The sequence below is a fragment of the Mustela nigripes genome, chromosome 3 (genome assembly GCF_022355385.1).
Source record: "Mustela nigripes isolate SB6536 chromosome 3, MUSNIG.SB6536, whole genome shotgun sequence".
Taxonomy (NCBI): domain Eukaryota; kingdom Metazoa; phylum Chordata; class Mammalia; order Carnivora; family Mustelidae; genus Mustela; species Mustela nigripes.
The window spans coordinates 77,412,167-77,439,408 of record NC_081559.1 but is presented as its reverse complement, the minus strand read 5'-3'; the positions used below and the strand labels follow the sequence as shown (position 1 = coordinate 77,439,408).

General features: G+C 35.3%; 1 protein-coding gene across 1 annotated transcript in view; it reads right to left on the bottom strand.

Moving 5' to 3' along the window:
- Positions 1-597: 597 nt before the first annotated feature.
- Positions 598-27,242, bottom strand: part of NUP35 (nucleoporin 35) — a 35,158-nt gene continuing 8,513 nt past the window's right edge. Inside the window, exons 4-9 of the mRNA XM_059394303.1 lie at positions 26,602-26,668; positions 8,469-8,610; positions 5,426-5,495; positions 3,964-4,092; positions 2,751-2,915; positions 598-1,253 (exon numbers count right to left, since the gene is read on the bottom strand). Of these exons, the coding sequence (XP_059250286.1) occupies positions 1,176-1,253; positions 2,751-2,915; positions 3,964-4,092; positions 5,426-5,495; positions 8,469-8,610; positions 26,602-26,668 (651 nt within the window). The 3' untranslated portion in view covers positions 598-1,175. The remainder of the gene's footprint in view (positions 1,254-2,750; positions 2,916-3,963; positions 4,093-5,425; positions 5,496-8,468; positions 8,611-26,601; positions 26,669-27,242) is intronic.

Here is a 27,242-nt window from a genome sequence, read left to right as displayed (position 1 = left end):
TTAAACACACACACGCACACACACAAAACAAATATACCATATATACGTCTACTCTTGACATTGATTTGAACCAACCAACCATAAATACATTTTGGAGATAACTGTGATTTTTTTTTAAGATTTTATTTATTTGAGAGAGAGAGCGCGGGACACAAACTGGTAAAGGGGCAAAGGGACAAGTGGACTCCCTGCTGGGTGGCCCAATGCAGGGCTCAATCCCAGGACCCTGAGATAATGACCTGACCTGAAGTCAAAAGTTAACCGACTGAACCACCTAGGTGCCCTGATAACTGGGAAATTTTTAAATGGACTAGACATTAGATACTAAGAAACTATTACTAATTCTGTTAGGTATGGTACTGATACTATAGTTTTAAGTGGGATCGTTCTTTTTTGATATCTCAAGTATTTAGATTAAAATGACATTGTATCTGAGACAGGCTTTAAACAAAAGGGGGAGAGAAGAAACAAATGCCAAAATATTAATGGTTACATCACTATTAAAGCTAGATTACAAGTATGTGGAGACTCATAACATATTTCCTCTATTTCAGCAAACACTTCAAATTTTTTTAAATAAATCACTTACAAAAAAGGTTCAATATGTATAATTGACAAAGTTTATTATCAAGAAACTTTAGTAAGTTTTTAAAAAGACTGTTTTGGTTTTAGAATACTGAAGGATGACAATCTACGACAGGACATACATAAACAAGGATAATTAAAATATTAAATACTATCTAAATTAAAAGACCATAATTCAAATTATTTATTATAATCTTTGTGTCTTGTCCGAAGGAGCTGTACCAGTTACCCTTCATGAAATTCACCCCACCAACTCATGAAGACTACAAGGCTTCACCACAAATTCAATTAGATAATTTACGGTAATCAATGCTGAGTTTTTGTGCTTAAGCATGCACTGTCACAGAAAGCACAAAATCCTGCTTACAGGGATTTTTTTGTTTCTTTAAAACGTATCTCAAGCATCTTTTAAAGTGCGAGCTACCAATATGCTGTATCCTTAAAGAAAAAGGCTTCTAAAGAAAGTACGAGATAGCTACCCAGTACTGCCTTGAGTGGTTATACAACTAACCAAAGGGAAGCCAGCAGTACTCTGCTGTTTTAGTGCAGCAGCCTCCTCCACGGTAGGTGAGCTCTTAGCTTGTACTATGCTACCAGCCGAACATGTACTCCATTGCTTTGGATACCAGACTTTCATCTTTTTTTGGCGTTTGTCTGTCAGAAATAACCTATCAAAAAAACACACATAATTGTTAAATTTTCCTCAGTATCATAGTCAATTCTAGATTAATAGCTAATTTAAAAGAGCCAAACAGTTAAATGCATTTGTAGTACTGAAATGTATATTTAAAGACTAATATATGGATTTAGTTAGAACATCCTTATGCTTTAAAGGACTAAATCTTATTCCTTTGGCAAGATAAATTACATCTACTCCTTGTATCAGAAAACTGAATAAACAACATTAAAGCTACAAGAGATTTTTTTTTTTTTTTAAGTAGGCTACACTCCCAGCATAGAGCCCAACATAAGGCTTGAACTCATGACCCTGAGATCAAGACCTGAGTTGAGATCGAAAGTCGGATGCTTAACTGACTGAGCCATCCAGACACCCCCAGGAAATAAGGATTTTAAAATACTGGTTTAGGCGCACTTAGGCTGGCTCAGTGGGCAGAACATGTGATTCTTAATCTCAGGGTTGTAAGTTTTAAGCCCAACACTGGGTATGGAGTCTACTTTAAAAAAAAAAAATTAATTAAAAATAAAATACTGTTGAGGACGCCTGGGTGGCTCAGTCATTAAGTGGCTGCCTTCGGCTCACGTCATGATCCCAGGGACCTGGGATTGAGCCTTGCATTGGACTCCCTGCTCGGCAGGAAGCGGCTTCTCCCTCTCCTGCTCCACCTGCTTGTATTCCCACTCTGCCACTCTGCTTCTCTCTCTCTCTCTCTCTCTGTCAAATAAATAAATAAATAATCTTTAAAAAAAAAAAATGCTGTTGAAAAGAAAAAACTTAAGGAAAAAAAACAGTTCTAAGTCTCTAAATTTCAAGGGAAATCAAAAGACTAAATTTGCCACTGCTTGTCATTTTAAGCATGAAGTGTTTTACTTGCTGTTTCAGGACCAATGTCTGTGGTTAGGCAAGTTCAGAACCCGGTTAATTTGGTAGGGGACAATAACAACATACTGAATGAGAGTCATACTTTCATCATTCTTCAATGAATGCAATGAACTTTTCCTTTAAACTTTTTGAAATGAGAAATTTTGAAACGGGAGCTGGTCAGTGGTTTCTCTGATAACCACAGCTACTCCAACCTGAGGTTCTTCTTTTGTGATACCATTAGATTTAGTTTTCAGTTTAAAAGGGTCTTAAAGATTTCCTCATGCCAGAGATGTTCACAAGAGAAACTTTTAACGTATGCAAATACAACTTAGAGAAAACTAAAACTCTCAAAATGCTTTAAATAATGGCGAAGTAACTTTTTACAAAATTTAATGTAAGTTTTCAACTGGCCAAAATTCTAATTTTTAAAATAGGAAATTTAAGAATGCAAAGTTTATAGGTATTTCTTCAAGGCAATCACTTCAGTAAGAAATATTAAATGGCATACAAATCAATCCAATGAGAAGGTTAAACATGCTAGGCACTTCACCCTTTAAGGTATATTGTTTAATAAATAAATATATAAATGAAGTATATCTTTTTTATTCAATTGTTAAAATACCTGATAGTCACTAGTAGAAGCTTTGTATGCTGTAGCAAGAGGTCTCATGGTAGAAATCCTAGGAGTACTTCCAGGTTGGGTTGGTGTACCTAAGGTTTTGATTGGTGGTGTAAAGGCTAGAGATGGAGATGATAAAGCACACCTGTCATTGTTTTCCATAACACTCTGGAGAAATAAAGATAAAGAACTTCTCTGTTTATAAATGTAGTATGTTATCACTATTACATCCTAATTAAAAAGAAAACTTTATTAAAAAGAGCATAAATTCTTTGATGTAATTAATCTTTCAATTTTAGCCTTGATAAAACAGTATGTGCTTCCTAGCTAGTATTTGAGATACAATACTCAGCCAAAGTTCACTTCAATGACCTCAAACATGATTAGGACAACTAGACACTCACAGGAGTAAAAATCTTCTAAAAAATACTATGAGAAAAAAAAATACACAAGGAAGAAAATCTTGAGGAAATCCTGGGGTGGGTGGAGGACTAAAGTCCAGTGTTACTTAGTAGCCAGGAATCCCAGATTCTCCTCTAGCCTCTACAAACACCTGTTACAGCATAATATAGTAATTACATAACTACATGGCCACCACAGATTGTAAGAACATGAGCCATGCCCGCTTTTGTGCATTAATGTGTGTATACAAACACCAAGCACAATGCCTGGTACATAGTAGAGAAGTTTATGTGTAATTATTTAAGAATGATCATGATTTTATAAGCCACAAAGGAAAGCATAAATTGTGCTAAGTATTACTTTATAGGTATATAAATACATGTTTTAAAATATTTTAAAATAAAAATGACTAATAAAAAGCTTCAGCCATTTAATAATTAATTTTGTTAACCATTCCTGTAAAATCTTTTGTTATGAAACAGCAGCCCTTAAAGAATTTAAAGAATCTGATGTTGCTTTGCACAGGAGAATGAGACCTAAAATCTAGGTCTCACCTTTAGCCACTCTGTAAGTTACTTAGGAACCCTTGGCCTCTTTATCTGTAAAATGAGGGGGTTGGTGAGGATTATCTCTAAATCCTAAAATCTTGTGACTACATCTTTGGCTTCACATGAAAACAGTACTATAACATCATCACATTTCGCAAGAAAAAGGGGCACAGTGAAGCAAAGAGGCATAACCGTCAATGTCAGTGCCTAGACTCGTGCTCCTCATAGAGATTAAGTTTATATTCCTTACATCAGTAATAACTTACTTTATCTATACATGGCTTTACACCAATCATAATGGACTCTCCAAAAATCCTCCCATCTTTGCTTAAGGCTTTCCGGGCCTGCAGTTTAGATTGATAACGAATATGCATCCAATTTCCTGTGTTAGACATCTGCAAAGAATGAAGTTGCCTCTTAAAACAAAAAATATATAAAACCTAAAAAATGAATCCTATTAAAAGATACAAATATATGAAAATATAGGGGCACCTGGGTAGCTCATCAGTTAAGCATCTGCCTTTGGTTGGGTGATGATCCCAGGCTCCTGGGATCTAGCCCCACTTTGGGCTCCCTGCTCAGCAGGGAGTCTGCTTCTCCCTCTCACTCTCCCTCTGTAATCTCCCTCTCTCTGTGAATAAATAAAATCTTTTTAAAAAAAAAAGATGTCCCATAATAAGCTGTATGCTAAGATTCAACAAAAACCCTATTAATTTTTTTTAAGATTTTGAGAGTGAGTGAAAAAGAGAGAGCATGAGCTGGATGGAGGAGCAGGGGTAGAGAGAGAAGCAGACTCCCTGCTGAGCAGGGAGCCTGACACAGAGCTTGATCCCAGGACCCCAGAATCATGACCCAAGCCTAAGGCAAATGCTTAACAAAATAAGCCACCCAGGCACCCGCCCCCACCAATTAAACAATTTCAGTAATTTCTACCTAGCTCCCAATTCTCTACTATAAAGAATATGTGGCAAATATTGGGGCACCCGGGACCCTCAGTTAGTTCTGCATCCAACTCTTGGTTTTTGCCTCTGGTCATGACCTTAGGGTCCTAGAATGAAGTCCCATGTGGGCCTCGATAGAATCTTAAAAAAAAGAAAAGGGGTATGTTGCACATATCTCCAAAGTAAGGTTAATTCTCAAAAGATAACTGTTGCTTACAAATAGGGCTTATTAACACTCACTATCAAGTTTTTAAAAATTGTATTCATCAATCTTATTTTCTGTAGGAATTGAAATAAGTCAATCCCTGGTAACAGAAGAAAGATTTGTTATTTATAACTTGTTATACACAAGATAAAGCAAGCTAGATTCTTTTTCAAAAAAGTTCTCTAGAAGCTAAAAAAGCCCTAAGAACTCTGTAAATCAGGAACTTCTCTCTTTTCTTTTATCTCCAATAAAACAAGCTCATACTGGAAGAAAGTAATGTAATATTTGGCATAATTTTTGTTAAGAAACTGTGAACTATTAAAAAAAAACACAGCGGGGGGAGGGGGGTAGAGCCTGAAATTCTCACTCTCCTGCTTATCTTCTCTCTTTATCCCTTTTTATCAACTACTATGCAACTTCTAGCCTTCTAGACTTCAACACATGTATTCAATGAAAACTTAAAAAAAAAGAAAAAAAAGAGAAAGTTTGGAAAAAGCAGACAATATTCAGCAGCAGTTTCCCTCAATTCACAGCTTATATTTCTTCAGACTAAATCTTGAACTGAAAAGAAGTAAGCCTTACCACATGTTTTAAGATATTCCCATACTGTGCAAACTGTAATAATATATAGGAAGCAGATGCTTGAGGAAACCTGAAAAAGAATTGTCCAAAAAGTCAACTTCCATAATAAATACAAATGGAAATTACCATACTTATAAGTTGTTTCAAGGTAAGTTCCCCTAACAGACTAGAATATTAATAGGAAATCCCTGATCACTGTTTCCCCCCTACAGTTAAATCTGTTATTGCTTATCACCCAAAAGCAAGTATGTTAAAATTAGTTTTGATTCAGCCCTTCTCCATCCTCAGATTCCATCTATGAAATCTCTAAAATTCCATTCCCACTGCCATTACCAGCCCACACAGAAAAGAACTATAATGTTGCAGTTCTTATATATTTTACAAGGGTGTGTGAGCATGTGTGTGTGTGAAACACTGAGGTATACTACAGTTATTAAAAGGAAAAGAATTTTAAATTATATAATTATATACTGAGCACCAACTAAGAATTCAGAAATTTAGTTCTGAAACAAAAATGAAAGTCAGTACCAGTATCAATGGTACAGAAACATTTAAAAGGATGGTTGCCAAGGTTTTAATAGCCAAAAATCTGAGAAAACTGTGATTTTTATTTTCTTCTTTATAAAGTTTTATATGGTTTAAATATTTTATCAGACATTACTTTTATAGTCCAAACAATAAAGCTATTTTAAATTGAAAACCTGGAGTTTCCTTAACCAGTTGCTTTAGTTATTGAGACCTTGGATAAGAACCCAAGGAAAACAAATCTGAGTCACAAAAATAGATGAGAAATTCCACATTTTATAATGTATGTGAGTAAAATACTGCATTCAGGACTGAAATTTTATTTTATGTTATATATGTTTGGATATAAGATTTCTTTCCTCAAAGAAAAGCAACAAATAAGGCTAAGTGCCTACAAAGCAGAGCTAAGAAAATAAAAATGAAAGAAAAATAATGGTTGCAAGTGAGGGAGGTACTTGAAAAATAAAATGTAATTCTAGGGCGCCTGGGTGGCTCAGTGGGTTAAGCCGCTGCCTTCGGCTCAGGTCATGATCTCAGGGTCCTGGGATCGAGTCCCGAATCGGGCTCTCTGCTCAGCAGGGAGCCTGCTTCCCTCTCTCTCTGCCTGCCTCTCCATCTACTTGTGATTTCTCTCTGTCAAATAAATAAATAAAATCTTTAAAAAAAAAAAAATGTAATTCTAAGACTCTAGGACCACTTTGAATGGAAATATTCCAATAACCTACAAAAATACCACCTAAAACAATGAATGATATTTCATGATAACTCTGAGTCAACAGGAAAAAAGTTAAATTATCAAAGAAAGAACATACATATTTTAGATGTACTACCCTATAAATGATCAAAATATTTTATCCCTTAGAAGAAAACGTTTTAGTTATTGCAATCCAACTCATATAGAGGTTTACTAAAACATAAAACAAACAGAAGATTCATAGGCAGGAAAGTGTTTATCTTAAAAATTAAAAAAAAAAAAAAAAAAAAAAAGACTAGCAGAAGAGCTTCAAGTAATTTATCCAAATACTGAAGAATCTTAAAAGTGACACCATTACTATTGAGTCTCAAAAACTTGGGAGTGGACATTCAAGCTCAAAAACATAGCCACATCATGAGAGAATATGAGCTAAGCATGGGCTTTCTGGAGAATGAGACGATCCCAATTTTTTACATAACAGGATCAATAACACATAGAATCTCTCTGGAAGGTTACACAACAAACAGGTGGTAGATATTGCCTTAAAGGGGAGAAAAACTGTAGCTGGGTAAAAAAGTAGGAAAGAAAAGTTTTCATTGTAGATTCTTACACATTCCTTTGAATTTTTAAATTAAAAAAAAAACTGAATATATAACACTAACATTTACTAAGCACTGTTCTTCAAGAAGCTCATGTGATATTTTTCTACTTTTTAACCCCAAAACTAAATACAGTAAAACTCAATATCAGTATGACATTTCACACTTTCAGAAACAAACCTTACATAATATGTTATGAACAATAACAGCTTAAAAATCAAAGGACCTAAGGTTTTTGCTGACACTTTACTAATAACTAGATGTAAACCTCTGAATAAATCACTTAATCTGAATAAATCACTTAATCAGTTTTCTCATCTATAGATGATGCAGTATGATCTCCAAATGCCTAAAAGTACTCTTTCTTAATCTAAAATCCTATACCTTTCCTCTCTAAAAAAAAAAAAAAAATTAAAATTAAAATTAAAATAATAGTAATAATACACATTCTGAATGCATCCAGGGCTGTCATGTACAACTTCTATTAATACTCAGTATCCTGTAACTATAAAGTACCAATCTTGTGACATAGTATGTACATATACAAATGAAATTCAATTTGATAATTCCAAACTGGTTAAGTCCAATATAAGCAGAGAAAGGAGCTTCCTAAGTCTAAAGAGGCAATCTTGTTCCATTACCCAGCAAATATGCTTAAACGAAAAGAGTAAGAGAAGTGGCAAACAAATAATTAAAAAGAACTATACACAAATACTGAACACTAGTTAATAATGTGCATGCCGGGGGCACCTGCGAGACTCAGTCAGTTAAGTGTCTGACTCCTGATTTCAGCTCAGGTCATGATCTCAGGGTTGTGAGATGGAGCCCCGAATCAGGCTCGGCAGTGAGAATGGAGCTCACTTAAGATACTCTCTCTCCCTCTCTCCCTCTGTCCCTCCCCCTTCCTCTCTAAAAAAAATAAATTAAAATTAAAATTAAAAAAATAATAGTAATAATACACACTCTGAAGTGTCAGGGTGATTATTTTCTAGTGAAGTATGCAACTGATTCTGAAATGTACCAACAAAAAGAGATGATTAATGAAAGATAAAATGAATTTAAGTAAAATATTAACAACTGTAGAAGTCAGGTGGTAAGTATATGAGCATTTGCTGTGCAATCCCCCCGCCCTTTTTTTTTTTTGTATGTTTATTATAAATGCTGGAGACAGGTTTTTTTTTTTGGTTCTTTTGTTTTGGAAAGGTAAATGATACTGAAACCTTACCCAAACACAGTCACCCAAGTGTCATCGAGGTGATCTTCAGAAGTCAGAGAATCTCCTTGAGTATAAAAAGGATCCAACTGTGCAGGAGATAATGTTGTCTTTCGTGGTTGACCAATGTTTGCTGGACTAAACACACTTTGTCCTATATTAGTATATTTAGTAAGTTAGTTACCAATATAAACTTCTCAACTTATTTTAAATCAAAGCTCTCAGTTTTAAATGAAAAAAGTACATTAAAAACTGGCAATTGCATATATAGTTCAAAATATACAACTGTAACCATATGAAAATTTTATATTACCATACAATGTCAAAGCTCACTAATAATTGAGCCTAATTTATGATTTTACAGAAGTTTTATTATAAATTTGCTAATGTTTTAATTTCCAGTTAAGCCCACACAAGAAGGATCTCAAATCAACCTCAAGGACTTCTACTTGCATTCATCTTCCAAACCTACCACTTTCATCACAGCACCAGTTCCTTAAAAATATGCAATAACTTGTTACTTACAGAAAAATCCAAATGCCTTGGCCTCCAAAATATAATTTCAACCTATTTTTTCAATGTTCCCCTAAAAAGTATCTACCCTAGCTCCTGAGATGTAAATGCAGTTTTCTTTTATATTCAGGTCATTTCTATCTGAAATGTCTAGTTCTGTTCTTTGCTTGTCCTTCAATAATAGCTACCAATTAATGATTACTGCTACATGTCCAAAATGTCAAGCCAAATGCTTTACATGTTCATTTTATTTCAAAGGTATTGTCTCACTGAGACCACACATTTCTGAGAAGCAGAGATTATTCTTTCATCTTTGGAGTAGTAATGATTCACTCAAACAAAAAAAATTTTTTTCAGAAAAACCGGGTGGCTCAATCAGTTAAGCATCTGACTTTTGTTTTCAGCTCAGGTCATGATTTCAGTGTGGTGAGATCAAGCCCCATGATGGGCTCCATGGTGGTCACAGAGCCTGCTTGGAATTCTCTTTCCCTATTCCTCAGTCCCTCCCCATCCTAGCTCTTGCTCTCTTAACCCAAAAAAAAAAAAAGAAAAGAAAAGAAGTGAACATGTTAGTCAATGCTCCCCCAGCCCAAAAAAAACCCCACCTATCTCTAACAGAACTTAAATTCTAGTGGAAGAGAGAAAAACAAATAAAGTATGTTAGAAAACAGAAACTCCTACAGAAAAATAAATAGAGCAGAGAAGGGAGACAGGAAGTATATATATTATCACGCATGGAAGAATTAAATGAAAAAAAGATTTCACTGAGATGCCATTAAACCAAACCCCGATAGAAATGGAGGATGAGAAACATGCCAGTACCTGAAGAAGTAAATGTTACTGGAGATAATATCATGTATAAAAGCCCTGAGAAAGGATATGACTGGTGTTTGATGAACAGTAAGAAAACCAGTACTTGCACAGTGAGGAGGGGCATCTGAGGTCAAAACAAGTGTATGAACACAGAGAGCTAACAAGTCAGATGATTGAAAAAAAAAAAACTTTGTAACCCACTATAAATAAAGCTTCTGAATTTCACCTCAAATGAGTTGGGAAGTCAATGGAAAATTGTGAACAGAAGTGATGTAACAGGAAAAAAATCTTGAAATAAATAAACAGCATTTTATTAAGAGTATTTATATCATTTTTCACATGTACAATTTTATTTGATTCTAACAATAAGATGGGTCCTATTATAACTCCACTTAACAATTTTAGGAAACAGGGGATGTTAAATAATGTCCAGGATGGCAGCTGGAATTCCAATCTAAGCCATCCAAATTTGAAGTATGAGCTCTTAGGAGACAATCTAGTTAACACTTATTTATTATAGGAGCAGTTCTACAGAGTGCACTGGAGACCCAGAGCTCCCGATGACCCCTCTCATAAAACCAGCCAAGTCAAAATGTTTTTCATAGTCATTTAAGGTTTCATTTGCCTTTATATCCTCACTCTCTCACGAGTATATAGTGGACTAGTGGACCCTTCCCTAGAGGATACTTAATGCGATTCAATCAATGGAGACTAAATATACAGAAGCAGACAGGAGAATTCAGCTTTATCTCATTTTTTTTCAATTTAAGGAATTTTTTAAAATTTTGTTTTTTCAGTGTTCTAAGATTCATTGCTTATGTACCACACCCAGTGCTTCATGCGATATGTGCTCTCCTTAATACCCGCTACCAGGCTGACCCATCCCTCCACCTCCCTCCCTTCTAAAACCCTCAATTTATTTCTCAGAGTCCACAGTCTCCCATGCTTCGTCTCCCCCTCCAATTTTCCCCCAATTCACTTTTTCCTTTCCTTTTCCTAATGTCCTCCATGTTATTATTAGGTAATTCCACAATTATTAAGTAATTCCACAATTATTAAGTAATTCCACAATTAAGTGAAATTTTGAATTCAGCTATTTCTTAATCCAGACATTAAAATTTAAAAAGCACAAAGCAATGTCACTATTCTCATGAGAATCTTTTTTTTTTTTTTTAAGATTTTATTTATTTATCAGAGAGAGAGGGGGGGAGAGAGCGAGCACAGGCAGACAGAATGGCAGGCAGAGGCAGAGGGAGAAGCATGCTCCCCGCTGAGCAAGGAGCCCGATGTGGGACTCGATCCCAGGACGCTGGGATCATGACCTGAGCCGAAGGCAGCTGCTCAACCAACTGAGCCACCCAGGTGTCCCATGAGAATCTTTTCTTATAGAAAGTTATTTTTACTTTAAAAAAAGGTTATTTATGTTTATTGGAAACAAATTATTTTTAAATGAATAATACTATAAAACAGTTTTAATTTCTGATACGGTAAATATAAATAGCTATAATCCAAAAGCTCTGGGCTTCAATTTTTAAGAATGTATTAAGGACCCAAGGGGCACCTAAGTGGCTCAGTCAGTTGAGAATCTGACTCTTGATTTCAGCTCAGGTCACGATGTCAGGGTGGTGAAATGAAGCCCTGAGTCAGGAGCTGGGCTCAACAAGGAATCTGCTTGAGGATTCTTTCTCTCCCTCTGCCCCACTCCCTACACGCTCTCTCTCTAAAGTAACAAATAAATCTTTTTCTTCTTTTTTTTTTTTTTAAGAGTATTAAGGACCCTGAAACTAAAAAATCTAAGAACAACTACAGGGCGTTGTGCATGATTCACAATCCACGTTTAGTGATTTTTGGAGGCTCTCTGCTCAATACATTCTAGTATCTGCTGCCTAGTCATTTGTCCTGAATTCCCAATTGAGTTGAAAAATCAACCTAAATCATTTCAAAGTGTTTGTAGTCGAATGGAGCTCTGAAAGCACACTCTTGAAAAAACAAAAAAGGGGGGATATAAAGCTACTGTGTTAAGTTTTATAAAAGGCCATATACTATATTATCCTGATGGGATATTTACAATTCACATAAAAAACTCTGAAGGATTACTGAATAAAGAAATATTTTTAACTTTATTCAATCCCAAATCTCCTATAATGACCACATTTTACCTTCATATTTTGGTAAATGCTGATCCTGGGTTGAGTATATCCTATATACCTTAAAAATGCTTGATTAATGAGAGGTAATAAAGTTATTCACATCCAAAGCTGAGATTTAAAAAGGGCAACTGAGTTTTCCTATTCATTGATTTCCTATTTATGAATACAGAATGATTTTCTCAGAAGCATACAAAAAGAATTTCTCTTATCAAACAAACATATTCAATGACAAGTCACAGTGACACACTGTTAATCCACAACAAAGTAGTATTGGAGAGTCAAGTTACTCTCCAGATACACCACTCAAAAGTTCAAACTAAATTTTTAAAAGAAAAAAAAACCTAAGCAACCCCTCAAATTTTATTTTGGTATATTATTATTTTATTTTATTTTTTAAATTTAAATTTATTTTTATGTGTGTGTGTTCCAAAATTCATTGCTTACGCACCTCACCCAGTGCTCCACGCAATACATGATCTCCTTAATACCTACCACCAGGCTCACCCAACCCCCACCTCCATCCCCTCCCAAACCCTCAGTTTGTTTCTCAGAGTCCACAATCTCTCATGGTTTGTCTTCCAATTTCCCCCAACTCACTTCTCCTCTCCATCTCCCAATGTCCTCTGTGTTATTATTTTATTTTAGATTCTCATGTTCCAACTGCTAGTGAATTACAGAAATACATAAAAGTATCTTTTATGTATGGGGGAGGAGGAGTATAACATCTTGCTTTTTTGAAAAGCAACAGGAGATTGCATTAGGAGCCAGGAAGAGGACTGGACTGGACGGCAGAAGGCTAGTGTTGCTAGCCCTGAACTAATCATTCACCTTGATAGCATTATGGGAAAATGAGAGGGAAGATAACAAATGGGTTTGTAGTTAGTTCACATGTAGTTCTATTACTGTCACAACTAGAACATGTAACTGAACCTCACTTCCCAAATATTACAACAAAAATAAAAACAATAACAATATCAATGATAATTGCTAACAAGTACTGAGCACTTATACTACATTCAAGGTGCTCGTACATGTTCTTTACATGTATTCATATTTAATACTAAAAGCAATTCTATGAGATATAACCTACCTTCTGCATTCTATATCTGAGGAACACAAACATATATATATATATATATATAAAACACCTATCCAACATAATTTAAATAACTGAAAGAGCATGTTTAAGAGGTTCAATAAATGTTAATTTCCATTTTATAAGGCCAGGCATTTTTCTCACACAAAAGCCAGATTAAGATCAGATGATCATCAGCAGATGCAAAAAAAACTACTGACAAAAATACATCCTCTCATGATAAAAATGCTGAACACCTGGGTATAGGAGGATAATTTTAAAAGACCATATTATGTCTAGTCCACATTTGACATCATACTCAATGGTGAAAGGTGGAAAATTTTTCCTCTAAAATCAGGAAGAAGGATGCCCACCTGCCACTCCTTCTGACATATTACTGAAGTCCTATGCAGAGCAACCAAGCAAGAAAAAAATAAAATAAAATAAAATAAAATAAAATAAAATAAAATAAAATAAAAGGCATCCAAATTGGAAAGAAAGCTGCTAAACTGTTTTTGCACATAAAATGATCTCAAACATGGAAAAATCTTAAAGACTCCACCAAAAAACTTTTATAACTAATTAATGGATTCGATAAAGTTGTAGGATACAAAATCATTCAGAAATCAGCTGCATTTCTATAGCCTAACAACAAAATAACTAAAAAAGAAATAAATAAGACAATCCCCTTTTAAAAAACCATCAAGAACAATACAAAACACAGGAATAAAATCAACCAAGGAGGTGTAAGATTTTATACTGAAAACCACAAGACTTTGATAAAAGAAACTAAAGACAAACAAATGGAAAGATATCCCATGTTCACAGATAGGAAGAACTAATATTGTTAAAGTCCATACTTATCAAAGCCATCTATAAAATCATCAACAAGATGAAAAGGCAACATACAGAATGGAAGAAAATTTTTGTAAACCATGTATCTGATAGGGGTTACTCTCCAAAACATATAAGGAACTCATACAACTCAAACAGCACACAAAAAAAATAATAGTAATTTGTTAAAAAGAAAAAAAAATCAGCAGAGGAACTGAGTAACATTTTTCCAAAGAAGAGACATATAGCCAACAGGTACCAAAAATAGTGCTCAAAATCATTAATCATCAGGGAAATGGAAATCAAAACCACACTGAGATGTCACCTCACACCTTTTAGAAAGGCTATCATGAGAAAGCAGGTATTAAGTGCTGTCAAGGATTTGAAGAAAAGGAAATCCTTATACACTGCTGGTGGGAATATAAATTGGTACAGCCACTATGGAAAACTGTATGGAGGTGCCTCAAAAATTAAAAATAGCACTACCATATGATCCAGCAATCCCACTTCTGGGTACATCTCCAAAGTAAATGGAAATAAGATCCCAAAATGGTTTCTGCACTCCCATGTTTCTTGCAGCATTACTCACAATAGCCAAGATACAGCAACAATCAAAGTGTCCTTCAGTGGATGAATGGATAAAGAAGGGGTGGTACATATATGCCACAGATGTTTTTCGGCCATGAGAAGAGGGAAATCCTGCCATCTGCAAAACAAGGATAGACCCCGAGGATGATGTGCATGATGTTAAGTGAAGAAAGTCAGACAAAGAAAAGACAAATACTGTATGATCTCACTTTTATGTGCAATGTAAAAAAGTCCTCACTTTATGTGGAATGTAAAAAGAAGCTCAGAGTAAGAGAGTAGTGGTTACTGTGGCCCGGGGGCTGCACAACATGAGCAGATGTTAGTCAAAGGGTACAAACTTCCAGTCACAGTATGAATAAGTTCTGAGGAGGTAAAGAACACCATGGTGATTATTGTTAATAATATCATATTATATACTTGAAAGCTTACACCGTAGTCATTCTGTAATATATGTAGGTCAGATAAATACACCATATATCTTAAACTTACACGTTTTATGTCAACTGTATCTCAAACTTGTAATAAAGATTTCCCTTAGTTATTATATCCGTAAGACTTAACTGTTACTCCAATACCAAACATAACAGTGGTAGATAAGAACTCACAAAAGTTAACTGTTTTAACAATAAAGAACTTCAATATAAAAGATGTACTTGGTACAACCATTCTTCTACATTAAAGTCACAACTATATTCAGAGTCAAATCTAAGACTTCCAGGAATGATGTCCAACTCTCTACTCCAGATGGTACCAAATCAAAACTATACCCTCAACAGGATCAAAAGTTAAAGATATCAATTAAGTAAAAACTATAATGCAATCACGTGATTCTAACTAAAAAGAAAAAAAAAATAAAGTCACCTAAAGATTCGAAAATTCTTCACTCTTTATTAGGCCATACAACTTGAATCCATATACTTCATTTGGACTCAAATTTAGAAAACCATAATTAATCTAATTTAACCTAGTAACGTAGCCTTTCATAAAAAAATAGATTTCAATCACCCTAGATCTAAAGGCATTATTAAAGCATCTACTTAATTCAGAACACTGTTTTAGGCAACACTAGAAAACAAGGAAAGATGCTCAAGACTAACTGCTTACGTTCAGTCATCAAGTAACCAGGTTAACAAAAAACAGCTCAGTAGCCAGAAAGCTTGAAAAATGAATACTCAAATATTTTTTATAAAAGCAATCAGCAAGTAAAGATATGTAATCATTATTAACTCTAGAGAAAACAAAAAGGTATACAAGAAGGAAATGGAATCTCAGCATATTACACTGGTCAGTCTTACAGATTTATCTAACCAAATTCATGTTTGAGAAACAAACTGCAATTTATTGAAAAAAATCAAACTACATACATTATATGATACATTTAACAATTATTCTTTTTCCTCATCAGCTCAGACGCACAACGTATTTTTTTTTTAAAGATTTTATTTATTTGACAGAGAGAGATCACAAGTAGGCAGAGAGGCAAGCAGAGAGACAGAGAGGAGGAAGCAGGCTCCCCGCCGAGCAGAGAGCCCGATGTGGGACTCGATCCCAGGACCCTGAGATCATGACCTGAGCCGAAGGCAGCGGCCTAACCCACTGAGCCACCTAGGTGCCCCTGCACAACGTATTTTTAAAATGAGGACAATTTAGGGGCGCCTGGGTGGCTCAGTGGGTTAAGCAGCTGCCTTCGGCTCAGGTCATGATCTCAGGGTCCTGGGATCGAGTCCCACATCGGGCTCTCTGCTCAGCAGGGAGCCTGCTTCCCTCTCTCTCTCTCTGCCTGCCTCTCTACCTACTTGTGATCTCTCTCTGTCAAATAAATAAGTAAAATCTTTAAAAAAATAAAATAAAATAAAATGAGGCCAATTTAAAATGGAACACACTACTTTGACAACTGTCTGCCTATCAACTAACTTAACTATCCCTTTAGGAAATAAGCAAAAGCACACGAAAGATACTCTTAAATAGATTTAGTTCCTACTACAAAGACATGCCTCTAACATATAAAAGATAATAAAAGGCATTTTAATATAAAATCTAAAGCCAATTCCAATTTTTTATGTTGTGTATTACCATTAAAAATGTTAAATTTAGTAATGCTACATCATGTAATAACCTTCAAGCAAGAAATTAAATGAAAGCTCAAAATGAGACAACCATTATGACCTTTAAAAATAAAACAAATCAAAATTAAGTCTCAAACGAATAAGCAATCCAATTTTTGCCCTGTCAACTACTCTGAAAAATGTAATTACTTATACATAATCTAAAACTATTTACATAACTTTAGCATAATTGCCCCCCACCTTGTTAATGTTTAATTGCGCCACTGATTTTACTTCCTTTCAATCAGACTTCTGGTACCCACATGCTAAGCTTTATAAGATGAAAATAAAGTGCACCTATCAAACCACATCAAATTGGGACTATAACGTGTCTCCCTTGGTAAATCACTATTCAAACACCCTCCATAAAGATCAAATTGAAGTAGAGGGCAAAAGACCTTATTAGCCTTTATGAAATGTCTTCAATTAAAGAATACATTCAATTATTTCAAAATAGGTCACTAACATAAATGAAAACAAGGGATAAAAAGAGTGGTAAATCTTAAACAGATACATGGCATATAAAACTTGGGAAAAAGATTCCTTGTAAAAAAAAGATTCCTTTTTACCATGAAACAAAGTAGCACAATGTGTACTAAAGAATTTGGCCTCAGACCAAAGAGAGTTCTGGCCTTTGTTCAGTTTCTGGAGGTAACCTCTAAATCCTGGGAATTTTCCCAGAGACAGGAGTGTTTCTGTTATTCACCCACACCTCTCAAGAGCACTTGATAATTTATGCTAACAAGGTGGCTCAGGCTGGGGACAGATCACACCATAAAGACCAACCATGTGATTCTGGTTGGAGCTTTGAGCCACATGCTATCATCCCACCTGTAGGCAGAGGAGGGGAATGGAGACTGATTTTAGCTACTTGATCAATGACTCAATCGTGTTTATGTTTATAATCATGTTTATGAAACTCCAATAAAAGCCCTGGACATGAAGGCTTCAGTGATCTTGCCTAGCTAGCAATATTGCATGTATAAGCACCACATAATAATGTTAGGAGAGTAACACATCATGGAAGCTTCATGTTTCAAACTCTCCTAGACTTCACCCTATGCATCTTTCTTTGGCTCTAATTTATACTGTTTTGCTATAATAAAACTGTAACCTTAAGCATATAGCACTTTCAGTGGGATCTGAGTCTTTCTAGTGAATTATCAAACCTTAAGAGGTTTGAGAAATCCCTGCATTTATAGCCAACTGGTCTGAACTGAGGGCAGTCTTGGGGACCTCCAAATTTGCAACTGGCATGTGAAGTACAGGCAATCTGGGGAGAATGTTTCCTCAGACTTTTTAGATAACAAACTCATTGTACCCAAGAGTGTATTAAACAATGGATAAAACAACACCAATCAAACACCGTGAAATGAACACTTGCATTCATCCCTAAGCCCTGTCAGACACCCAATGACAGTCCTTCTAGAAAGTCTCAGGTTTTGAGAACACAGGAACGTGGAAGGTATGAAAGAGAATGCTGGCTAAAATCAAGGAAAACCTGTTTCAAGTGTATATAAAAGGAATGATATGGCAGGCCCCTCCTCATCTTAGGCAGCCAGATGACTACCTTTCAACCACTTCATTCCCAAGAGACCTAGAATTTAGTATCTGAAGAAAGGAAACCTAACTGGCTCAGGACCCAGTGAGTCCAATCACATAGAGAACAACTGTATGGAAATTAAGTAAGTGAAGTCTGCATATTAAAAAGGGGACTTCTTCCCTTTCTATATTCAGAATACCTGCTTAGACATAAAGACTGAATGTAAGGAACTCTTTGGGAAAATTTAAATTCAAAGGAAAAAAAAGACCTACATATGCTGAAATCAGAGACTTTCCCAACAAAAAATCTAGTTGACTGTTCATTCCTCTTACAGTAAAACCCAGTAAGAGACAAAATAGAGCCACCAATTCTATTTTCCAGACAATGTTGATACACATACACGCACAGATTCCAAGTACCTTTTCAGTGTCTCATTAAATTAAATACACCCCCCTCAAGAAAGAAAGAATACTGAAAAAAAAAAAGAAAAAAAATATGAACTAGAAAGAAAAAGGCAAAATGAGCAGGAATTTTAAAAAACCAAAATAAATCTCACTGCTAAGATATTTTACCCATAAAACAAGAAAAGGATACTATGTTTCTAAGTACATTCAGAGAAATGAAACAACAACAATGTTCTTTGAAATTTAAAATGGCAAAATAAAAAATTATTACAGAAGTTGGAAACTGGTATTAAAGACATGTCCCAGAAACTAGAATATATACATAAAAGACAATGCAAGGGAGAAAAAGTAAAATTAGAAATTTCTGCAGAGCTCACAAGCAAAAGGAATTCAAGAAACAGAAAACAACAAAAACAGAAGAGTAATTACCAAACACAGGGAAATTTCCCAGAACTACAGGTAAGTGTCATGATTTAAAGGCTCTATCAATTAATTTCGCAGGAAAACATATGAAAAAGCCCCACACCAAGGCACAGCTGTGAAACTGAGAACACTAACCATAGAAAGATCTTACATTTTTCGAAACCAGGCCACATACAAAGTCTAAGAAATCATCACCACATGTGACTTCCACAAAACACCAGAAGCTTAAAAAAACATGGAATGATGCCTCTAAAATTCTAAAACTAAAATACTATATTCAGCCAAACTAGCAATCCAGTGTGAAGACAGGAAGAAAAAAAAAAAAAGCATTTCGGATACAAAGTCTTAAATTTCATTTCTCTCACAAGCTTTCTTAGAAAGCTACTCAAATATGTTCCTCACCAACATGAGGAAATAACTGAGAAAGAAGAAAGCGTATCACCTAGGGAAAAATCTCCACTCTAGAAATTTACTAAGACAAGTCCTAGGATGATAGTTGTATACCATGCTGAAACAGGAAACATCCAAAAGAGAGGTTAAGAGAGAGAAGTTCTCAGTTTAAAGCAAAACAAAAAAATATTTGAAACTACCTTTGAGCAATTTTAAAAAGACAGACATGTATCTTAGCAACAACATGTGCTTAAAATAAAGGGAGCAGATGGCACAGAAAAAATCAGACGAACGGGAAAAAAATTATTAACTTAAAGAGAAATAAAAATTTTAGAGAAAGAATAAATTATACTATTTGGTTCAGCATAAAAGTGTCTATATAGTCACAAACACTGACAATGGAATAAAGTCTGATATAACTATATTCAGTAATGTGTGGGAAAAAAGATCGATTATCTCCAATTACCTTAAAATAAATACACCAATACTGGAAACTGAAAATCAATTAGCAACATAATCATACATGGTTGACTGAGTAATGGACCTCCAACATGACTACATCCTAATACTTGGAACCTGTGAATATTGACCTTATATGGCAAAAGGAACTGTGAAGATGTGATTAACAATCTTGAAATGGCAAGATTATCCAAGATCATTTAGATGACTTGGGTCCCCAATATATTCACTAGTGACCTTACTAAAGGAAAGAGAGAGAAATTTTAATTATAGAGAGGTGATATGATGATAGAAACAGACTGGAGAGATACACTTGAAGATAAAAGGTGCCACAAACCAAAGAATACAGGTAAATGCTAGAAGCTGGAAGGAAAAAAAAAAAAAAATGAATTCTCCCCAGAACCTCTGGAATAAAGTGGTCCTATCAACACTTGGACTTTAGCCAGTGATTCTGAATTTCTAACTTCTAGAACTAAAAGAGAATAAATCTGAGTTATTTTAAGCCACTAAATTTGTGGTAATTTGTTTAAGTACCAACAGGAAACTAATACCTCTCATTTAGATAAATAGAGGTAAATTCCTAAAGAATAGCTCAAAGATCTGGACTGGTTGGTTCTGGAGGAATAAAGAATGCTGCACCTTATTGTAAGTATTTAAGTACTGTTTGATTTTTAAAAACTATTTGCTTTTAAATTGTTTTGACTAAAATATAAAATATCATCTGCACCACAACTAAACGCCACCCAATGGTACTATTTAGTCTGGCATGAAAGTAAATAAATTTTGGTGAGTAATTTTTTGAAAGTCAGTATGGTAGGCAGAAAACAGTCTCCCAGAGATGCTCACATACTAATATCCAGTAACTGTGAGTATATTACATTACATGGTAAAAAGAAATAAGGGATGTAGATAGCATTAAGACTGCTCTGGCAATTCACAGACCTGTACCCCTGGGGCTAATAATACATTGTATGTTAATTAAAATTTAAAAATTAAAAAAAAAGACTGCTTATCACCTGATCTTAAATGAGAAGATTATCCTAGATTAACCTAGTAGGTCCATAGTGATATCCAAGAGTGATATAAAAAAGGTCCAACTGGCTAGTATAGGCTTCAAAGATGGTAGGGAACTCTGCCCCAAGTAATATGGACAACTCTAGGAGCTGGAAAAGAGAAAAGAGATTCACCCCAAGAACCTCCAGAAAAGAATACAGGAAAGAAAAAGAACCTACCAGGGCGCCTGGGTGGCTCAGTTGGTTAAGCCACTGCCTTTGGCTCGGGTCATGATCCGCGAGTCCCAGGATCAAGTCCATATCCCACTCCCTGCTCTGCTCTGCTTCTCCCTCTGACCGCCCCCGTTCTCATTCTCTCTCTCTCTCTCTTGCAAATAAATAAATGAAATCTTTAAAAAAAAAAAAAATACCAATGCCCTGATGTTAGCACACCAAAAAAACATTTTTGAACTTCTGACCTCCAGAATTTTAGTATAATAAATCTGAGTTGTTTTAAGCCAAAAATCTGCGATAATTTGTTTCAGTAGCATCTGAAATTAATGTACTCTGGAATAAGATTACTGTTTATTCTAATTTTTTATATATGTATGTATATATATATATACAAATATGTATATATGTATTTTTTTTTTTACAATTTTTATTTTTTTATTTATTTGACAGAGAGAGTGAGAACAGCAGAGAGAACAACAGAGGGAGAGGGAGAAATAGGCTCCCCGCTAAGCAGGGAGCCTGACGTGGGGCTTGACCCCAGGTTTGTGGGATCATGACCTGAGCCAAAGGCAGACGCTTAACTGACTGAACCACCCAGGCACCCCTAATTATATTTTTAAAAACTATGTCAAGCCAAGTTGCACAGAGATATTCCAATCCTCCTTTTGGTATTGGGATGTCACTGCCTCCAAACATTATCTACATATATATTGGTTTCCTGTGTCTCCTATAACTAATTACCACATACTGCGTGACTTAAGACCATAGAAATTTATTCTCTCACAGTTCTGAAAGCCAGAAGTCCAAGACAGAACAAATTTTCAGCAGGGTCAAATGTATTCCAAAGGCATTTAGAGAAAACCCATTGCTTGCCTCTCCTAGCTTCTGGTTACTACTGCTGGCATGTTTTGTTGTTCACTGGCTTGTTCTGACAACACTCTTATCTTTGCCATTTTCACATTACCTTATTCTCTGTCTCTCAGGTCTGTATCAAATCTCTGTCCCGTTCAGGACACTAGTAACTGGACTTAGGGACTACCTAGGAAATTACCAGGATTACATTCTCCCCACTCTTCTCTCTCCTTAACTCCCCAGCTTTCCTTGGGAGTTCCTCCTCTCAAGACTTTAACCATTTGTTTTAACCACAGAGGTTCTGGGGATTAGGACATGAACATTTCATTTCGCAGCCACTACCCAACTGACTACAACTTACATTCATCAATCTATTCAGTTAACAAATACTTACTGAGGTCCCTTTATAACCAGCTCCGTGATGTGTACATAATGAAAAAAACAGAAGGAATATCTGTCCTGAAGGAGTTCATAAACTAGTAATGCAGAAAGACAGGAGCTAAGCAGAGGGAGCTGTACAGGAGCACATACAATGAGTCTCCAACCCAGATCAGAAAAAGAATTGTCGTGAAAAGGTCCCTCACAGAAAAATTAGTTCTCTTCCTTCCTTTCTGAGAACACTAGCAGAACTCTGAGCTCCTAGCATCAACAAAACCAGTCAGAAAGAGCTATCATCTGAATATCACACTTAATCTGTTAACAATGTGCTAAAATAAGGACTCTAATTCAGTAGATAAAATTGGCATACCATCTGAGAAGACAACTGATAAATACAGGAAAGAAATTTCTCAAAAAAAATTAAGAAAAATTTAAAAGAGTGTAAAAAGCAGATGAATACTTAAATAGTAGCAGAAGAAAACTAAGGGGAGAGGAAAGGGAAATAGGGCAAACAGGCCATGGTTGAAAAGAGTTTCTGATTCTCTAATCTAGAGTTACCACTCTGTCATAGGACCAAGGTTTCCCTGCAACAGAAATAAGATTTTTAAAAAGATTTTAACATCAGCTACAAAATTAAAACAAACTCTTTACTGGACAAACACCTAAGCATAAAATAAGTCACGTCATTAAATCCCATGACATCTCTTTATAAAAGCTGCCAATCTCAGAAAGTTAAAATTTACAAATTACATAAGAAATTTTCATTTGGTTAACACTGTAGGAGCTTGTTTAAAAAAAAAAAAAAAAAAAAAAAAGCTCTAAAAAGTCTATGTTTTTCCTTCAATTTTCTTAACTCCTTTTCCCAATTCTTGCTTACTACTGACAATATATGATAGATCTTCATGCCCACCATATCCTTTCAAAAAATATTCTTTTTCACTTACGCCCCTTAAGACTTTCTATAAACTCTTCAACCTCAAAGTAGAAGCAGCAGTGGCTCCCAGTGGCCAATTTATGATACATATATTTTCCTACTGTGGTTCTTTTATTTTCACATATAATTTCTAAAAATATAGGAATCTCAAAGAAGTTACACTATTAGAAAAAATAAGATAACAAAAGGATGTTTAATTAACTTTAATCATGTCCTCTTCCACTTGACAACAGTACTATAATGTATGCTCTTCAAACAACAAAGAGATCCTTTAAAACACAACATACATTACTTAACATTGTATGTTTTTGCATTTTTCAATGTCCCTGGGATCATTTGTTGACTCAGTTAAATAAATGAATAGTCACTACTGTAGCAAGTAGTCCGTTAACAGCACTGTCATCTACCTATTTGTATGACCAGATTACAACTGCTAAAACCTGGACTAATTCCCCAGAACATTCCACCTCACATATGTAACTGAAACTGACGTAACAAACCTAGATTTTCACTATGATATAGGTGGCAGAGAAATCTAAAGATATCCCCTCAAAGTTTCTGTCCCCTGGTTCCACTGGTAATTCAAACACTAATTCAGGTACTACCAAGAAGGGTCCTTGTAGATAGAATGAAAGTTATTAATTAGTTAGATCTTAAAATAAGGAATTACCTTGGACTATCCCAATGGGCCCAGGGTAATCAAAAGAACCCTTAATAGCAGCCGATGACAGAAAAGTTAGAGATACAACCTAAGAGTGAGGTCAGAGAGACTGAAATATAAAAAAGATCTTGATCTGCCACAGCTGTCTTTGAAGATGGAAAGGGAGCCAGAGGGCAAAGAATAATGGCAGCCTCTAGAAGCGGAGAAATACCTCCAAGCAACAGCAACAGCTAGGAGAAAAAACAGGGACCTCAGTCCTACTTTCACATGGATGTAAATTTAGCCAACAACCTGAATGAGTGTGGAAGAGCATTCATCCCCAGAACATCAAGAAGAGAACACAGCTCTACTTACACCTGAGTTCTAAAGCAAAGAAACAATCTGTGCTCAGACATCTACTTACAGAAACTGTAAGATAATAAATTTGTATTGTTTTAAAATCTCAGAAAAGGAGGGGAAGGGGAGCACCTGGGTGGCTCAGTTGGGAGAGCATGAGACTCTTGATGTCGCAGTTTTAGGTTTGAGACCCACATGGGGTATAGAGATTACTTAAAAATAAATCTTAAAAAAATAGTAAGTTTGTATTGTTTTAAGCTACTAAATCCATGATAAAGCAGCAAAGTAAAACTAACAGAGAGTCTGATACAAGGGGGGGGTGCTGCTATAACAAATGCCTAAAAACATGGAAGTGGCTTTGAAACCAGTCAGTGGGTGGATCCTAGAAGAAATCTGAGGTACTTAACAGAAAAAGCCTACACAGCTTTAATCAAACTGATAGTAGAAATCTACCGACAAGTGACTATAAGGACACTGCCACCAATGAAGATTTAGACTGCTAGAAAAAACCTGAATTTAGAAGATTAAGATCTAACTTGTCACTGGATTTTGCTTTTGCTATCCATTCTGATGACATTTCCCTTTTGCTGGAGTGTTCACTACATTTTGCTTTTTAACAACTGTAGATTTGGTTTATTTTAGATCTACCATCATGCTATTGTTTCTTCTGTTCCATCTTTACTGTTGTTCCTTTTTTTCTCCTTTCCCACCTTGCTTTGTACCTCATTTGGAGTAATGCAGTAATAGCTTCTTAACCCGTCTCCTTGCTTCTACCCTGCCTCTCACCCCAAAGTCTGTAATCACTACGGCAGCAGTTTCATCCTATTTGTTTTCCACCTTTCCTGGGTAAAGTTGAGTTGATACATACAAAGCCCTGTACTATGGATCCCCCATTATCTTCCTGATCTCATTTCTTACTACTCGACCCTTCACGCCATTTCACACTAGCCTCCTTGAACACCCCAGACACACACCCACCTCAGTGACTCTATACCTGCTATCTCCTCTTTCTAGAACATTGTCTCTACCTCCCTTACTTAGTTCAGGTTTCTGAGCAAATGTTACTTTTCCTCTACCTTTCAACAGGAAGCAGAGTAATAGCCTCCAAAGATGTCCCTGTTCTTATCCCTGGAACCTGGGAGTAAGCAATGTTACACGTGCAAAGGGGAATTAAGATTGCAGATGGAATTAAGGCCGCTAATTAGCTGACCTTATTAAAAATAAGGAGATTATCCTGGATTATCCAAAAGGGTCCAATGTACTCACAAAGGTATTTAAAAGAAGGGTGAGAGCAGAGGAATGACCAGAGACATGCAAAGTTTTGCTAGCTTTGAAGAAGTAGAAGGGAATCACAAGCAAAGAAATAATATGGGTAACCTCTAGAAGATGGAAAAGGCAAAAAAGAACAGATTGTCCCCCAGAGTCTCCATAAACTAAATACAGCCCTGCCGATGCCTTGATTTCAGCCCACTGAGACCCATTTCAGACTTCTCACCTCTAGAACTATTGTTTAAGTCACTTTTAAGTTTGTAATAATTTGTTATGGCAGCAAAACTAATATACTACTTTATTTAAGTCTATAAGCTCTGACACCCCTTTTTCTGCTTAATTTTCCCCCATAAAATGCATCACCTTCTAACAAACTTTACAATCCATTTTATCTATAAATGTAAATTATCTAAATAAATGCAAGCTCCAACGACAAGGGTTATCTTTTTTGTTCAGTTTTCCTGGTCCCATGAATGTATATATTCATATACTTGCTGAGTGAACATTTGACAGATTATATGAATATGTAAGAAGGGTGTGCTAATGATGTTGATGGTGTTAAAAATAGCATTAATCTTAAAGAAAAGCTACACATAATCAGTAGCTGTTTGCAGTTAATGACATTTAGATTTAGAGGTATGCATTAACAGCTTTCAAAACACCTTTATTCCTCAGTCTCTGTATTCCTTTTCTTCCCAATTGCAATATCTCTTTCCTAAATTACAGCTTTTAGTAATACAGGAGACACTATTAAGTATGTATTTGGGGTGGGGGGGGCACCTGGGTGGCTGACTCTTGACTTCAGCTCAGGTCATGATCTCAGGGTCATGGAATCAAGCTCCACAATAGGTTCCATGCATGCAGTCTACGTGAGATTCTCTCTCTCCCTCTCCCACTGTTTCTTCCCCTACTCTTGTGTGCACTCTCTCTAAATAAATAAAAATCTTAAAAAGAAAAAATGTACTTTTCTAAAAACTCTCTTAATATTTTGAGAATATCACATCCTATCTATAAATTCAGAAAAAGAATTTTAAAAAACCCAATATACAAAGTATTTCCCTCTGAATGAAGTTACTAACATTTGAGAAAGTCTTCTAACTTGAAATATAAAAGAAAAAATTTTGGCAATTATCAACAAAGTCTTCTATTATCTCAAAGAGAAGAGTCTTTGATGTTATACAGCATTATTTACCTGTTCCAGGAGTAGGAGTAGTTGTCATAACTCCAACAAGAGGACTCTGCATTACTGAAATATTTGGCTACAAGAAAACAGAATGAAGTGTTAAAGTAAAAGCACAAAGTTCTAAACATAACCATAACACAGTAATTGCTGAAAGGTCTCATTCAACAGACAACGGCATGTCTATCAAGTACTACAGATGCCTCTAATTAGTTCACAATCTAAGAGTACTCCAACTTTTTTCCTTTTTAAGTTGACCAGTATTAATCTAAAATATGCTAGATCCTTTAGCACATTCTTTGTTTAAAATAAGCTACATCAGATAAAGACACTATTTTTAGTAGAAAGTAACTTTGCTATTTGTTTTTAGTTCCTAAGGTATAGTATTTGAAATAACTGAGAGCATGGTGAATCTTCAAATCACCAAGCTCATACAGAAAAACAGAAAGAGGGCAGAATCTTATTTTTAAACAGACATTTAAAAACCATGAGATAATATAGATTCAAATCAGTCCACATAATAAAGACAGCATCTCTGTCTATACTAGTAGAAAGTAACAAAGCAGGAAAACTATCAGTACTAATTCCTCTGAAGGTGAGAAAATTAAAAATTAAACAATTAAAAGTCTTTCTATAAACAAAAACAATAATAT